The sequence below is a fragment of the Moschus berezovskii genome, chromosome 9, assembly GCF_049115385.1.
Source record: "Moschus berezovskii isolate FMDL1 chromosome 9, NW_MosBer_1.0, whole genome shotgun sequence".
In the NCBI taxonomy this organism is placed as follows: domain Eukaryota; kingdom Metazoa; phylum Chordata; class Mammalia; order Artiodactyla; family Moschidae; genus Moschus; species Moschus berezovskii.
In genome coordinates, this window is record NC_142468.1 from 43,222,695 (window position 1) to 43,241,165 (window position 18,471).

Consider the following 18,471-nt stretch of genomic DNA (forward strand, 5'->3'; position numbering starts at 1 on the left):
TTGCCTTCACCTGCTAGAATGATAACCTCCACAGTATAAAACATGATGTTGAAAACCATGATCTTCCCTAAGGACTTGACTTTTTGCTTTCAGTCTCACTTCCAGGGCTCTTTCAATAGTCACTTAACACAAAATTGTTCTTGGTTTACAAAACATAACCAGATGAGTAGCTTGTAGAAGACTATCCTACTTTTAAAAATTGATCCCTACATATTTTTATTTTTTATGAGGCAAAAGAAGGCAGCTTTAGTCTGTCAAAGCATTCCATGTGAAAACAGAATCTGAGGCCTTTCTCTGGAGATTTTATTTCCTTAATGTCAGGGGATATTCTCCAATGGTGAAATGAAACTTTTTCCTTAAATATCTGAAACAGTGTCACTTTTCCTCCCTCTTCAATCTAGTCATATAAGTTGTCTATGTCTTACTGGGAACATTTGGCTAAAATCTTTACTAGGACTACAAAAGAGCTTAGGGAGATCCAAGAATATTAACTAAATTTCGGCATTGTGAAAGCTTATGAAAATTATCAAGACATGTTTTAGTGACATTTTTAAAATTTAAAGATAAATTTTAAAATATTGGAAAATCTAAATAAAGTAAAAGTAAAAACTAAATTTTATTGATTAACTGTACAGGAAGAAAAAATAGGTTGGTTTAGACTCCTCTGCTAGACTAAATAACAAGATAATGAAGCAGTATCTAGTTTCATAGGAAAATGTGATTTTACAATTTTGATATTTAAATTGGAAAATAAACTCAGTATTTAAACAAAAAATTTAATTTATATCAGTCTGATTCTCCCATAGATAAAAGCCATGAATTCTTGAGAGTGTTTAAAGAAAGGACACTAATCACTTCCAGAGGATGAGATGCTTAGATAACATCACTGACTCAAAGGATATGAATTTGAGCAAACTCCAGGATATAGTGAAGGACAGAGAAGCCTGGCATCCTGCAGTCTATGGGGTTGCTGAGTCAGACATGACTTAACAACTGGACAACAACCACTTGAAGATACCAGGGAAAGACTTAAAGCAGACAGAAAAAGGAGGGGGAATTGAACCTTCTAACATGGAGCCTGTAGGATTCTCATCAAGAAAAAAATGGGGAGAGGACTGAAATCCACAGAATTAGAAATGAAAAAGGAGAAGTTACAACTGACATCACAGAAACACAAAGGATCATGAGACTACCACAAGCAACTATATGCCAATAAAATGGACAACCTAGAATTCTTCAAGAATACAATCAAGTTACAGTCTTCTAAGGTGAACCGGGAAGAAATAGAAAAGATGAATGGATCAATCACAAGTACTAAATTGAAACTGTGATTTAAAAATTTCCAACAAATAAAAATCCAGGAACAGACAGGTTCACAGTCAAATTCTATCAAAGATTTCGAGAAGAGTTAACATCTATCCTTCTCAAACTATTCCCCAAAATTGCAGAGGATGGAACACTCCCAAGCTCATTCTATGAGGCCACCATCACTCTGATACCAAAACCATACAAAGATGTCGCCAAAAAAGAAAATTACAGGCCAACATCACTGATGAACACAGATGCAGAAATCCTCAACGAAATATGAGAAAACCCAATCCAACAACACATTAAAAGAATTATACACCATGATCAAGTGTGATTTACCCCAAAGATGCAAGGATTCTTCAACATACGTATATCAGTGCGATACATCACGCTAACAAACTGAAGAATAAAAACCATATGATCATCTCAATAGATGCAGAAAAAGCTTTTGACAAAACTCAATACCTATTTATAATAAAAACTCTCCAGAAAATGGGCATAGAGGGAACGTAACTCAACATAATAAAGGCCATGTATGGGAAACCTACAGCAAACATCATTCTCAGTGGTGGAAAACTGCAAGCATTTCCTCTAAGATCAGGAACAAGATAAGGCTATCCACTCTCACCATTTTTACTCTTTCTTCAACAAGTAAAAAATTGGGAAAAAAATATAAAACGATGATTTTCATGTGTTGGACAACAGGCAACACTGGACAATAGTCCCCGGCCCTCAGCCAAGAGAACAAAACCTAAAGAAGGAACACTTGTCTGTTTTTGTTTCTAAAAAAGAAATTTCAGGCCACAGTGCAAGTGGTGGGAATCCAAACAGAACTGATTTGAAAAATAAAATTTAGCATTCAGGAAGGTCAGGGAAAGCTAAAATTCACAGGTCAGCATAACATAGATGAGACAGAAGCACATACAAAGCATTCTGGAGCTCTTCGGAAGGTTATCCTTAAATTTTTGCCTGAGGTTGGTTTTAAAAAAAACACAGGAAGGAGCAGACAGAACAATGCTTGGGGCTCAGAGGAAGCTCATGTTCCAGACAGCCAGATGGGAAATCTGCAATACACAGAGCATGGAGTAGAATACTAAAGAAGAGTACTGTCTCAGTAGGGGAAGCAAGTTAGGCTAAACAAAAGACTTCTCTGGTTCCACCTAATGAAGCTTAAAATAAAGCCTCAAATAGACCAAAATATTTCTAAGTATTAATAACTAGACCGCATCACAGGAAAAAACCACTCAAAAATATATAAAAGAATAAAATAAAAACTCACAAAACTACAAAGTTTACTCAAGAAGAACTGATCATTTGATCACTGTATCTATCAGAGAAATTGACCTTTTTTATCTGACCTAAGATCAGATAAAAAAATCTGACCATAGAGAACTTTCCAGACCCAGATGGCTTCATTGGGTGAAGTCTACCAAATATGTAAAGAAGAATAAATACCAATTTTGCACTAACTCTTAGAAAAGAGAAGGTGAAACATTATACTTATTACTAAAATGTGATAGGATAGTACAGAAAAGAAAACAAAATTTTAGCAAACTGAATTCAGTAGTACATGAAAAGGTTAACACATAATTGCCAAATAGGATTTATCCCAGGAGTGCATGGTTAGTTTAACATTTGAAAAATCAATCAATGCAATTCATTATATCAAAAGACTAAAAAAGAAAAACAATATGTTCATCTCAACAAATGCTAAAAATCATTTGTCAAAATTCTACATATGTTATAAAATGAACAAGAACAACAAAAACTTTTCAGCAAACTAGGAAGAGAAAGAAACTACTCCAACCTGATAAAAGACATCTATAAAAAACTTCAGCAAAAATTTAACATTTTTCGTCTAAGATCAAGAAGTAAGGATGTCCACTCTTACCACTTTTAGTCAACATCTTCTTAAAGATCTTAACCACAGACAAGTAAAACAGATAAAAGGCTTACCGATTGAAAAAAAAAATGCTCTTTATTCTCAGATGACATGAATGTCTATGAAGAAAATGTTAAGAAATCTAATAATGATACTAAAAATAATAAGAAAGTTTAGTAAGATTGTCGGAGAAGGCAATGTTAAGGCACTCCAGTGTTCTTGCCTGGAGAATCCCAGGGACGGGGGAGCCTGGTGGGCTTCCGTCTATGGGGTCACACAGAGTCGGACACGACTGAAGTGACTTAGCAGCAGCAGCAGCAGTACAATTGTAGGATATAAAATCAACACAAAAGTATTTTTCTATCAAATTTTCTAAATATTATCAATGAGAAATTAGGAACTGAAATTAGAAATACCATATGCAATATTACTTGAGAAATGTGTGCAGCATCTATACAGAAAAAAAAAAACTGGAAAATATTGCTGAGGTAAACGAAATAACTCCTAAACAGATAAAATATTCTCTGTTCATGGAGTGGAAAATCAGTATTGTTAACATGTCAATGCTTCTTGAGTTGATAGATTTAACCTAATTTCAATTAAAATTCCAGAGTATATACTTTAAATACTGATAAGTGGTTTAAAATTATACAGAAATGGAAAGATTCTGGATAACCAAAATAATTTTTTTTAGAAGAAGAACAAAGTTGGAGAAATTATAGTACCTGACTTCAAGACATGTTATAAAACTACATTTATCAAGGTAGTTTAGTATTGGCATCACTGAAACAAAATTTAGAGTACAAGTGTGTATTTAGGCATAGGCCAAAACAAGTGTTGTCAAAAGCTTTTTTGACAAAAGTTCCAAGGTAATTCAACGGGCAAAGATAATCTTTTCAACAAACGGTTCTAGAACAATATGCAAAGAAATGATCCTCAATGCTTACTTCACATAATTTTCAAAAATTATTGAAAATAAATTAAGAGTCCTAAATGTAATAGCTACAGTTATAATCTATAAAATTATATACTATAAAATTTCTAGAAGAAAATATGAGAGAAAATCTTGGGTGAAATTAAGCTTCATAAAAAAAATTCTTGAATATGAAACAAAAAGCAAAAACTATATTGGAAAAAATGATAAATTTGATTTCACCATACTACATAATTTTGTCTTTCAAAAGACACTATTATAAAATAAAAAGGGAACCACAGACTAGAAAAGAATATTTATAAAACATATATCTGTTAAAGAATTTATATCTAGAATATATAAAGAAATGTTATAACAGAATTAAAACAACACAAACAACCCAAATAAAAATAGCCAAAAGACTGAAATAAACACTTCAGCAAGGAAGACCTACAGATGGCAAACAAGCACATGAAAAGAATCTCATCATAATTAGTTATTAGAGAAATAAAAATAAAACTAACTAAATACTAGTGTAACCTACAAGCATGGATAAAATTAAAAGACTATACAAAGTGTTAACAAGGAAGTAGAGTAACTATTAATATAACTTGTATACTGGTAGGAAGTAAAATTTTAGATAAATCTGGCAATTTCTTAAAATGCTGTAATGCATTTCTTATAGCACCCAGACTTCCACTACTAGATGTTTACAAAAGATAAATGAAATTCTATGTTTACAAAAAGACGTGTAATGAATATTAACAGCAGCTTTACTTATAATAGCTTATCAGTAAGCTTACAGTAACTTATCTTGGAAACAATGCAGATGTCTACCCACCTGTGAACAGATAAAGAAACCGTGATATATCCTTACTATGGACTCAGCAAAATACAGGGCAACAAACTATTAATATATGCAACAAGATGAATGAATCTCAAAATAATTATGCAGAGTAGAAAATGCCAACAAAAGATAGCACATGTTCTATGATTTCATTTACATAAAATTCTAGAAAATGCAAACTAACCTGTACTGACAAAGCTCACATGAGTAATTGCCTGGGGATTGAGAAGGAGGGAGGAATTACAAAAAAGTCTAAGGAGTTTTTGGGAATGGTGGATATGTTTCCTATCTTGAAAGCTGTGATAGTCTCATGAGTTTATATATGTGTCAAATTGTCAAATTTTATATTCTAAATATGTGTGGTTTATTGTACATCAATTCACCTCAATAAAGGTGAAATAAACCATGCAGTTATTTGGAGCAAAAATCCTAACACTAGATAATGTGAGGCCATTATGTATGTAGATCTTCTAATATACGTGACAACAATAGCAAAAAGGACAAGGAGGAATAGAGTACATGTAATTATCCTTCTCCAAGTTCCTACATTTTAGTGAAATAGGATAACATTAACTTTAAGTAGGATTTCAATAATTTAAGGATGTGTTTGAAATCATTAAGGCAATCACAAAAAATACAAGGAGGTAACATGCAAATAGCCAATAGAGGAATAAAAATGGAATACTAAAACTATTTGATTAACCAAATGAAGATATAGAAGGGGAATTGAAGAACAAAAAACAGGTGAGATAAAACTGAAAACAAATAGGAACATGGTAGAACAAACCTAACCATAGTTACATTGAACTAACTCAATAGTTATGCTGAATGTAATGAAATAATCACTCCAATTAAAAGGAAGAAATTGTAAGACTTAAAGAAACCCCAAGATTCAACTGTATCTCATTTATAAGAAGAGGTACAATTTAAACATAAAACACAAAGAAGCTGTAAGTAAAATGATGGGAAAAAATGCACTATGCAGACCACAAACATAAGCAAGCTGAAGTGGCTGTATTAATAACAGACAGAATAGCACTCAGTAGAATTATCATAGATACAAAAAAACATAATGATTAAAGGGAAAACATAATACATAAATGTATATGTACCAAATAACTTAAAAGTGCATAAAGCAAATATCAACAGAATTAAGGAGAGAAATAGATAATTCTACAATTGTAGTTGGAGATCTTAATATCACCTCTCAGAAATAAACAGAACAAATAAAATATCATAAAGATACAGAACCAGAGTTAGCAAACTTCTTCTATGAAGGGCCAGATAATCCAATATTTTAGGCTTCATGGGCTGCATATGACCTCTGTGGTATATTATTTAATGTTTTGCTATTTTACAACCCTTGAAAATGGAAAAAAACATTCTTAGCTCATAGGATGTATAAAAATAGGCCAGATTTGGTCCATAGGCTATAGTTTACTGAATCCTGATATAGAAGATCTAAAGTGAAAAGTGATAGTGAGGTCGCTCAGTCGTGTCCGACTCTTTGCGACCCCATGGACTGTAGCCCACCAAGCTCCTCCATCCATTGAATTTTTCAGGCAAGAGTACTGGAGTGGGTTGCCATTTCCTTCTCTAGAGGATCTTCCCCACCCAGGGATCGAACCCGGGTCTCCCACATTGCAAGCAGATGCTTTTACCATCTGAGCCACGATAAATCACCTTGATCTAATTGAGACTGACAAAATAACTGCAGAATATATATTCTTCTCACGTGCACATGGAATGTTTACCAAGACAGGCCATGTACTGTACTATAAAACAAATCTCAATGCACTACAAAAGACGGTACAGATCACTATTTTTAAAAGGTTTTTAAAAGTAGATCAGATCACTATTTTTTAAAAGTAGAAATCAGCAATTTAAAGATATCCAGAAAACCCCTAAATTTTTAAAGATTAAGTAATACACCTCTAAATAACCCATGGATCAAAATAGAAATTATACTGGATATTAGAAAATATTCTGAATTAAATGACAATTAAAATATAACATCAAAATTTGCAGAAAGTAGCTGAAACAGTAATTGGGGGAATTTATAGCTTTAAATGCTTATATAAAAAAGGAGAATGATAAAACAAATAGAATAAATTCAAACAGCAGGTGGATAAAGGATATATGGGAGTTCCTTACACTATTTTTACCACTTTTCTGTAAGTTAAAACTTGAAAAAATTAAAAGTTTCTTAATTTTTTATTTAACCGAGTTATTTTTCACATGTAAGACTAAGAAGCAAAAACAGATGTTTAAGATTGGGTCAAAATAGTAAATTATCTCTCTTTTTATACAAAATAACAAATATGTATGAAGTTCTATAAAAACCAGGGTAACATTAGCAAATAAGAAATTTCACATAACTACTAAAAGACAGAAATCAGAGAGAATGCTATCTATAGAGATAAGAGTGGCAAAAAATCAAAGTACTAATCAGAAAAGCAGTAATTAACCAATTAAACAATTTTAGAATAAAAAACTAACTGAAGAGAGAGTTTTCAGAAGAGGAGGTTAAGGAGGTTAGTCCCTCCTTTCACCAGCCTATATCAAGAAGTATAATGGAAAGGTATTTCCCTTTACACTGCTGCTGCTGCTGCTAAGTCACTTCAGTCGTGTCCGACTCTGTGTGACCCCATAGACGGAAGCCCACCAGGCTCCCCAACCCCTGGGATTCTCCGGGCAAGAACACTGGAGTGGGTTGCCATTTCCTTCTCCAATGTGCGAAAGTGAAAAGTGAAAGTGAAGTCGCTCAGTCGTGTCCGACCCTTAGCGACCCCAGGGACCTTAGCCTACCAGGCTCCTCCATCCATGGGATTTTCTAGGCAAGAGTACTGGAGTGGCTTGCCATTGCCTTCTCCGACCCTTTACACTAGGAGATCTTAACTTTACCTGCAAATTGAAATCATATGAGTACCTTTAAAAAAAAATACTGAGTCCGAGATTCTGTTTAGTCAGTCAGTAATGAGGTCTGAGCGCCAGACCAGTGTTTAGTATTGAAATACAGTATAAATTAGAGAGACATGAGCTTGCCTTAAAGTGCTTATTAATATAGAACAATTAAGAAGTTTGGTCTTGTCTCAGAAATTTGGCGGGTAGAAGAGAACACAAAAATATATCCATGTGAATTGGTATTTCAAGTAGTCTGTAAGTGGATATAAATAGATATAAAAAGTGAGCATTTGGAAACAAAATACTAGAATCCAACTGTCTCCCTTTATAACAAATAAACCACAAGTGGATTAAAGAATTGAATAAAAATGGAAATTAAAAAGTACTAGATAAAAGCACGTAGATTGTTTTTTCATATTAGGTTAAGTAAGTCCTGATAAATATGCCACAAAACTGACACTCTACAAAGGCATTATTTAAATTTACTGAAAAAAACATTTTAAGCTTATCTATTGGTAAAACATTATTAATCAGTTAGCAATTCAGCCAAAGAGTATTTGCAGCATTCTTATACCTGACAAGTTCCCTGAAATTAATATTAAAATCATAACAAATGCAAATGAGAAAAGGACTTAAGTACACGTAATTTTTATAATGAAAAACTAAAAATGTAAAGCAGTATTCAAATTACTATAATACCTATCTATAAATTAAATGTTATTTTAAGACTCTCACCAGAAAATAAGTCATTAAAAAATTCTGATAAATGAATAATGATATACTTGATTTTGGCTATTTCAGTAAGCAATGTATAATAAATTTACTTACAAGCTGATATGTGTTCTTGATTTCTCGCAATCATGTCCTTTATAGATTTTGAAGGCATTTTCCTGCTACCATGAATGGTTGTTGTGGAGAGTTCTTTCAGTTTCCAGTGGGTCCAAAATCCTTTTTGAGGTGGTAAACCTGTTAATACAAAATGTATATTTAACCAAATAAATTATTATTTAAAAACATTTTCTGTTGAAGTCTTTGAGTATTACACATTTAAGTCTCACAACAGTCCTATGAGAACTGTCAGTCTTAGGTTTCAAATGAGGGAATCTCTATATAGAAATGTTAATGTCTCATCATATAAGACAGTGAATCAGAAAAGACTCAAAAATACAAGCTAAGTTCATAAACAGACACAAGGGGAGATCAACATTGTGAAAACTTGAAAGGACCTAAATATCCAACAACAGTACATCCAAACAGTGAATCATGAAGTATCCATAAAAAGTTACCTTGTATTTATTAACATATAAAAGTAATCATCAGTTCAGTTCAGTTCAGTCGCTCAGTCATGTCCGACTCCTTGTGACCCCATGAATCACAGCACGCCAGGCCTCCCTGTCCATCACCAACTCCCAGAGTTCACTCAAACTCATGTCCATCAAGCCGGTGATGCCATCCAGCCATCTCATTCTCTGTCATCCCCGTCTCCTCTAGACCCCAATCCCTCCCAACGTCAGAGTCTTCTCCAGTGAGTCAACTCGTCGGATGAGGTGGCCAAAGTATTGGAGTTTGAGCTTTAGCATCAGTCCTTCCAATGAACACCCAGGACTGATCTCCTTTAGAATGGACTGGTTGGATCTCCTTGCTGTCCAAGGGACTCTCAAGAGTCTTCTCCAGCACCACAGTTCAAAAGCATCAATTCTTCGGTGATCAGCTTTCTTCACAGTCCAACTCTCACATGCATACATGACCAGGGGAAAAACCATCGCCTTGACTAGACAGACCTTGGCTGGCAAAGTAATGTCTCTGCTTTTTAATATGCTATCTACGTTAGTCATAACTTTCCTTCTAAGGAGTAAGTGTCTTTTAATTTCCTGGCTGCAATCAGCATCTGCAGTGATTTTGGAGCCCCCCAAAATAAAGTCTGACACTGTTTCCACTGTTTCCCCATCTATTTCCCATGAAGTGATGGGACCAGATGCCATGATCTTTGTTTTCTGAATGTTGAGCTTCAAGTCAACCTTTTCACTCTCCTCTTTCACTTTCATCAAGAGGCTTTTGAGTTCCTCTTCACTTTCTGCCATAAGGGTGGTGTCATCTGCATATCTGAGGTTCTTGATATTTCTCCCAGCAATCTTGATTCCAACTTGTGCTTCTTCCAGCCCAGCGTTCCTCATGATGTACTCTGCATATAAGTTAAATAAGCAGGGTGACAATATACAACCTTGACGTACTCCTTTTCCTATTTGGAACCAGTCTGTTGTTCCATGTCCAGTTCTAACTGATGCTTCCTGACCTGCATACAGGTTTCTCAAGAGGCAGGTCAGGTGGTCTGGTATTCCCATCTCTTTCAGAATGTTCCACAGTTTATTGTGATCCACACAGTCAAAGGCTTTGGCATAGTCAATGAAGCAGAAATAGATGTTTTCCTGACACTCTCTTGCTTTCTCCATGATACAGTGGATGTTGTCAATTTGATCTCTGGTTCCTCTGCCTTTTCTAAAACATGCTTGAACATCTGGAAGTTCACGGTTCACATATTGCTGAAGCGTGGCTTGGAGAATTTTGAGCATGACTTTACTAGCGTGTGAGATGAGTGCAATTGTGCGGTAGTTTGAGCATTCTTTGGCATTGCCTTTCTTTGGGATTGGAATGAAGACTGACCTTTTCCAGTCCTGTGGCCACTGCTGAGTTTTCCAAATCTGCTGGCATATTGAGTGCAGCACTTTCACAGCATCATCTTTCAAGATTTGAAATAGCTCAACTGGAATTCCATCACCTCCACTAGCTTTGTTCGTAGTGATGCTCTCTAAGGCCCACTGACTTCACATTCCAAGATGTCTGGCTCCAGATGAGTGATCATGCCATCGTGATTATCTTGGTCGTGAAGATCTTTTTTGTACAGTTCTTCTGTGTATTCTTGCCACCTCTTCTTAATATCTTCTGCTTCTGTTAGGTCCTTACCATTTCTGGCCTTTATCGAGCCCATCTTTCCATGAACTGTTCCCTTGATATCTCTAATTTTCTTGAAGAGATCTCTTGTTTTTCCCTATTCTGTTGTTTTCCTCTATTTCTTTGCATTGATCACTGAGGAAGGCTTTCTTATCTCTCCTTGCTATTCTTTGGAACTCTGCATTCAGATGCTTATATCTTTCCTTTTCTCCTTTGCTTTTCGCTTCTCTTCTTTTCACAGCTATTTGTAAGGCTTCCTCAGACAGCCATTTCGCTCTTTTGCATTTCTTTTCCATGGGGATGGTCTTGGTCCCTGTCTCCTGTACAATGTCACGAACCTCCGTCCAGAGTTCATCAGGCACTCTATCTATCAGATCTAGTCCCTTAAATCTATTTCTCACTTCCACTGTATAATCATAAGGGGGTTGATTTAGGTCATATCTGAATGGTCTAGTGGTTTTCCCTACTTTCTTCAATTTAAGTCTGAATTTGGCAATAAGGAGTTCATGATCTGAGCCACAGTCAGCTCCTGGTCTTGTTTTTGCTAACTGTATAGAGCTTCTCCATCTTTGCCTGCAAAGGATATAATCAATCTTATTTTGGTGTTGACCATCTGGTGATGTCCATGTGTAGAGTCTTCTCTTGTGTTGTTGGAAGAGGATGTTTGCTATGACCAGTGTGCTTTGCCCTGCTTCATTTCATGCTCTAAGGCCAAATTTGCCTGTTACTTCAGGTGTTTCTTGACTTCCTCCTTTTGCATTCCAGTCCCCTATAATGAAAAGGACATCTTTTTTGGGTGTTAGTTCTAAAAGGTCTTGTAGGTCTTCATAGAACAGTTCAACCTCAGCCTCTTCAGCATTACTGGTTGGGGCATAGTCTTAGATTACTGTAATATGGAATGGTTTGCCTTGGAAATGAACAGAAATCATTCTCTCGTTTTTAAGATTGCATCCAAGTACTGAATTTCTCTTTTGTTGACCATGATGGCTACTCCATTTCTTCTAAGGGATTCCTGCCCACAGTAGTAGACATAATGGTCATCTGAGTTAAATTCACCCATTCCAGTCCATTTTAGTTCACTGATTCCTAGAATGTCTACGTTCACTCTTGTCATCTCCTGTTTGACCACTTCCAATTTGCCTTTATTCATGGACCTAACATTCCATGCAGATGCAAGAGACACCGGCTCCCGCACAACCGACCACGCACAGAAGCGTGGCGAGACGAGCTACCCCACGTCCAAGGTAAGGTACAGCGGCTGCGCTTTGCTGGAGCAGCTGTGAAGATATATTCCACGCCCAAGGTAAGAGAAACCCAAATAAGATGGTAGGTATTGCGAGGGGGCATCAGAGGGCAGACACACTGAAATTATAATCACAGAAAACTAGTTGATCTTATCACACGGACCACAGCCCTGTCTAACTCAATGAAACTAAGCCATGCCGTGTGGGGCCACCCAAGACAGACAGCTCATGGTGGAGAGGTCTGAAAGAATGTGGTCCACTGGAGAAGGGAATGGCAAACCACTTCAGTATACTTGCCTTGAGAACCCCATGAACAGTATCAAAAGGCAAAATGATAGGATACTGAATGAGGAATTCCCCAGGTCGGTAGGTGCCCAGTTTGCTACTGGAGATCAGTGGAGAAATAACTCCAGAAAGATGAAGGGATGGAGCCAAAGCAAAACAAAAGTAATCACAGTATTGTTTTTATGTGAAGGACAATTTTACCTTATACGGATGTGTGACTGTAGCTTAATTGTTAACATGATTGCCTCCGAGCAACAATCAATAGAGGATTACATTAAAATTTTTTCCCTCTCTGTATCTATTATTTTCAAAATAATGTTTTTGAATAGATTATAGCACTCTAAAAGTAATAAAAATAAATTCTATTTAAAAAGTTCCACTTTTGTTCCAAAAGCTGTGTAGGGTTGAATAATTGATTTAACCACACAAAACATTTATATCCTCAGCAGTAAAAATGAGAACAATATAAATTCCTCAGTATACTTCATATGGTTATTCTGATGGTTAATTGAGTTTTTATATGTTAAAGCATTCAGTAACTGGGAAACATGAATATAAAAACAAACATAAAATATAATAAGCATATTAATATACATTGACATACTCATAAAATATATCCAATATTTTCCCAGTAGTGAGCATTCAATGAGGATTATTTGTTATATTTAATATCAAATTGGAATTTTCAAAGTGTTTTTAAATTTGGTCATTGCTTATTTTACATTAGTTGCCACTAGATAAAATATTCAAAATGATTCATTTGAATGTTTCTCAATATTGTCTGTGTTTAAAATATATAGCATATTATATATGAAAAATATATAATATATATATACTTGGAAAATGGGGTATAGGAAGGTCAACAGATCAGGATATTTAAAAGATAGTTTTTTATTGAATGGAGGATCAATATCAGAGTAGGAAGACATGGAGCTCACTTCTCACAAACACGTCCAAAATATATCTACACATGGAAGACAACTTAAAAAAAACAACAACTAATTGGAAACCAACGGAATATCTTTTATAAAGCCAAAACTGCAAGAAAGATTTCCATGTAACTGGGCAGAATTGCAGGGGAAGGGGAAGGCGTTAGGGTGGGACCAGCCCCCGCTGGAGGGGTATGGAAGAGAAGGTCCACACAGGTGGATCCTCACCCTGGGGAGCCCCAGTGTCTGCCGGGAAATCACTGAGACAGATGGGAGAGCAGGAGAAGCCTAGACTCTACTTGTGAGGAGGGTGTGTGTGTCAGATTGCTAACAATCAGAGCAGCGGGAGACTTGCACAGATGTGTAGCCACCTCATCACACTTTCCAATCCAAAGGGCCAGTTCCCCTCACTCCACACCACAGCCTGGCAGGAGATCAGGAGAAAGATGCAGTCTAGCTGCTAGAAGTGGGACTGTTGACTTACCCAGTAGCTCTAGTTTTCATTTTTGATGAACCTCCATACTGTTTCCCACAGTGGCTCTACCAATTTACATTTTGACCAACAACAAGGGTTCTCTTTTCTTCACATCCTCATAAATATTTGTAGTCACTTTGAAAGTGGCCATTCTAACAGGTGTGAGGTGATAGCTCATTGTGGTTCTGACTAGCATTTCCATGGTGATTAGTGATGCTGAACATCCTTTCCTGTACTTGTTGGGCATTGGTATGTCTTCTTTGGAAAAATGTCTTCAGTTCCTCTATTTTTAAAATTGGATAGTTTTTTTTGTTTGTTTGTTTGTTTTGCTATTGAATTGAATTCCTTTTAGCTTTTGGGTATCAATCCCTTATAAGATATGATTTGCATATATATTTAATAAATTCCTTTTGAATATTGTTGATTTTTTTTTTACTGGGCAGAAGCTTTTTCGTTTTATGTAGTTTCACTTACTAATTTTTGCTTTTGTTGCTTGTGCTTTTGATATCATATCCAAAAAATTATTGCCAAGACATATATTAAGGAGCTTTTCCAGTACGTTTTCTTCTTAAGAGTTTTATGGTTTCAGTTTTCCCCTCCATTTGAAGTTAATTTTTGTGACTGATATAGAAAAAGCAAGGGAATTCCAGAAAAACATTTACTTCATTGACTACACTAAATCCACTGTGTGGATTACAACAAACTGGAAAATTGTTAAAGAGATGGGAATACCTGACTACCTTACCTGCCTCCTGAGAAACCTGTATACAGGTCAAGAAGCAACAGTCAGAACCAGACAGGGAACAACAAATTGGTTCAAAATTGGGAAAGGAGTATGTCAAAGCTCTATTTTGCCACTGCTAATTTAACTTATATGCAGAGTACATCATGCAAAATGCCATGCTGCATGAATAGTAAGCTGGAATCAAGAATTGCTGGGAGAAATATCAACAGCCTCATATATGCAGATGCTACCACTCTAATGGCAAAAAGCAAGGAAGAACTAAAGAGTCTGTTGATGAGGGTGAAAGAGGAAAGTGAAAAAGCTGGCTTAAAACTCAACATTCAAAAAACTAAGATCATGGCATCCCGACCAATCACTTCATGGCAAATAAAAGGGGAAAAAGTGGAAACAGTGACAGATTTTCTCTTCTTGGGCTCCAAAATCACCGCAGATGGTGACTTCAGCCATGAAATTAGAAGACACTTGTTCCTTGGAAGAAAAGCTACTACAAACTTAGCATATTAAAAAGTAGAGACATCACTTGCTGACTAAGGTTCATACAGTCAATGCTATGGTTTTTCCAGTAGTCATGTATGAATGTGAGAATCAGACAATAAAAAGGCTGAGTGCTGAAGAATTGACGCTTTCGAACTGTACTGCTTGAGAAGATTCTTGAGAATCCCTTGGACAGCAAGGAGATCAAACTAGTCAATCCTAAGGAAAATCAACCCTGAATATTCATTGAAGGACTGATGCTAAAGCTCCAATACTTTGGCCATCTGATGCAAAGAGCTGACTCAGTGGAAAAGACCCTGATGCTGGAAAGGATTGAGGGTAGGAGGAGAAGCAGGTGACAGAGGATGAGATGCATCACTGCTCAGTGGATGTGAGTTTGAGCGGACTCTGGGAGATACTGAAGGACAGGGAAGCCTTGTGTGCTACAGTCCACGGGGTTGCAAAGAGTCAGACACAACTTAGCAACTGGACAACAATAAGATAGGAGTCAAATTTCATTACTCTACATGTGGTGATTCAGCTTTCTCAACACCATGTATTGAAGAGATTATCATATTCCTATTGAGTATTCTTGACTTCTTTGCCAAATATTAGTTGACTGTGTTTGTGAGGGTTTATTTCTGGGTTCTCACTTTTCTTCCATTGGTCTTCTTTGTTTAGTTTCCATGTTTCACTCAAATTACATATCTGATCATACATGTTATCCATCTTTTCCACTTGAGCATTTACCACATTAATCATAGGTAGCTGAAACTTTCTGTCTAATATTCTAATACTTGTGCCTTATCTAAAACTGGTTCTGATTATTTCTTTGTCTTTTGATAGGTAGTTCTGTTTCTGGGGTGAGTTGTGTCTCCACTCCTTCACTAAAGGCAACTGGATTTGCTGCCCTTCCTCCCTGCAACCTCTCTCCCTCCTCCTGCTGTGACTTAAAGCTTGTTGTTGTTAACAAAAAGGAGTTCAGGCAAGGCTTAATGCCTTTTTTGTAGTGGTTTCTCTTTATTCCCCCAGGCTTTCTCAAGACTGTCATAGCATCCTCAATTATTACTTATAAAATAACTGGAGAGAAACTTGTAATGTCAACTTCCTCCTTGTTTATGAAGCTCCTAAGTGTCCTATATGGTCACACCAGACCATACTCATCTCTAAGTAATTCAATAGAAATTTTGGCTAAATTCTTCTTACTGCCTCTTCACGGTATCTAGCTCCATCTGTCTGGAGAAGGCGATGGCACCCCACTCCAGGACTCTTGCCTGGAAAATCCCATGGATGGAGGAGCCTGGTAGGCTGCAGTCCATGAGGTCGCTAAGAGTCGGACACGACTGAGCAACTTCACTTTCACGTTTCACTTTCATGCATTGGAGAAGGAAATGGCAACTCACTCCAGTGCTCTTGCCTGGAGAATCTCAGGGACAGGGGAGCCTGGTGGGCTGCTGTCAATGGGGTCACACAGAGTCGGACACGACTGAAGTGACTTAGCAACAGCAGCTGCATTTGTCCCATGTTAGCAAGTGCTAACATCTGGTCTTCCCTTGGAGGCACCTGTCTTTCTGTAGATTTTGGGTTGACTGCCTTGGAATCTCTGATGGGTTCAAGGAAAGTTTCCAATTCTCAGACAGTTAATAGTGTTTTCAGGTAGAGGAGTGGAAGTAATATCATTTTAGTTTTTTACATCCTAAGCAGAAGCCAGAAGTCAGAGCAGAAGTATCCTCTAAAGTCTTCCATATCTTAATGTTCCCAAATGGTGAATATGCTATGTTACATGGCAAAGAGGAATTAAGGAAGCAGACAGAATTAAGTTAATAACTGGCTAGCCTTAAATATGGACAGTATGCTGGCTTGTCCAGGTGAGCCCAATGTACTCAGAAGAGTCATAGATATGGAAGAGGGAGGTAGAAGAGTCAGTGTTAGAATGATGCAATATGAGAAAGATGACTAGTCATTGTGGGCTTTGATGATGAAAGGCTATGAGGCAAAGAATGGAAACAGCTTCTGAAAAGCTGTAAAGAGATTCTCCCTAGAGCCTCTAGAATAACACAACTCTCCCAGCATCTTGGTTTTACCCTAGTGAAACTCATTTTGGACGTATGACTTTCAGAACTCTAAGATAATATATTTATGTTGCTTTAAACTAAGTAGTAATTTGCTGCATCAGTAATAGGAAACGGACGCAAGCTCTGGTGCTTTTTTTCTTATTGTATATAAGGATCTTGAGGCTTCCCATGTGGCTCTGTGGTAAAGAATCCACTTGCCAACACGTGTTCGATCCCTTGGTTGGGAAGGTCCCCTAGAGAAGGAAATGGCAACTGACTCCTGTATTCTTGCCTGGGAAATCCCATGGACAGAGAAGCCTCGTGGGGCTATAGTCCATGGTGTTGCAAAGAGTCGGACATGATTTAGCAACTAAACAACAGCAAAAAATAAGGAGCTCTGGTAAAAAAAAAAAAATTGTGAAAAACAAACCAAAATGAAAGCCAACTGACAATGTAAGTAATCAAACTGAATATAATGCAAAGAAACAAATAAAGTGATGACTTCATCTTTAAGAAAAGGAATTTTTCATATATTAAGGAGGAGAAATTAAGTATTTTAGATCTATGATATAAATATTTCTCCAATAAAGAAATAAGAAAAATGTCTTTTAAATTCCTTCAACAAGTGCTCTAGCCAAAACAGAATAATTAATCACAATTGAGAGACAAAATCATAGTAAAAGGTAAAAAGGTCATTTATGAGCATAGAACTCAGAAAACATGAGTCTTGATAGATATGCAATGTGAGAAAAAGCATTGTGACAGAAATCTGTACAAACACATTCATGATTAAAAAATCATAGAGGCTCTAGTGCAGCTACCACTACTGCCTTTGTTTTCAACTTAAATTATTATCCATGCATAAAAATAAAAATGAACAATTATATACAGGTCAGTGAATCTTCACAAGTTTATACATGGTGTCCATGTTACCAGCCCTCAGAAACAAAATATTCAGCATCTAACACCATGGATTAGTTTTGTCAGATTTTGAACTTTGTATCAAAGAACTCATACAGGATCTACCTTTTTGTGCCTGGCCCCTCAACCTTGTTTGTGTGATTTGTTTACTACTGTATATGATTATAGTTCACTCATCCTCATTGCTGGTAGCATTTCATTATATGAATACTCCACAGTTTATCTAAATTTTATATTATTGTGGGCATTTGGACAGTCCATTTTGATTATTATATAAATAGCACTGCTATGAACATTTTGTACTTTTGGTATACAGAAATATGTAGATTTCTGGAGGTTATGTACTTGGGGGTCAGAAATATGCTAGTCCAAATTTAACATATGTTTAGCTTCAGTAGATATTGGTAGTTGTCTAGAATATTCATATACTTCCACCTGCAGAGCTACCTTTAATTTTAAGAAAATGCAGGTTTGAATTTTTTAAACTCTGAGATGAGTGTTGATTTATATGCACTTGCAATAAATAATACAGAGAGCCCTT

General features: G+C 36.2%; 1 protein-coding gene across 1 annotated transcript in view; it reads right to left on the reverse strand.

Moving 5' to 3' along the window:
- FAM227B (family with sequence similarity 227 member B) overlaps positions 1-18,471 on the reverse strand; it is a 244,952-nt gene that overhangs the window by 177,629 nt on the left and 48,852 nt on the right. Inside the window, exon 11 of the mRNA XM_088839595.1 lies at positions 8,683-8,820. Within this exon, the coding sequence (XP_088695721.1) occupies positions 8,683-8,820 (138 nt within the window). The remainder of the gene's footprint in view (positions 1-8,682; positions 8,821-18,471) is intronic.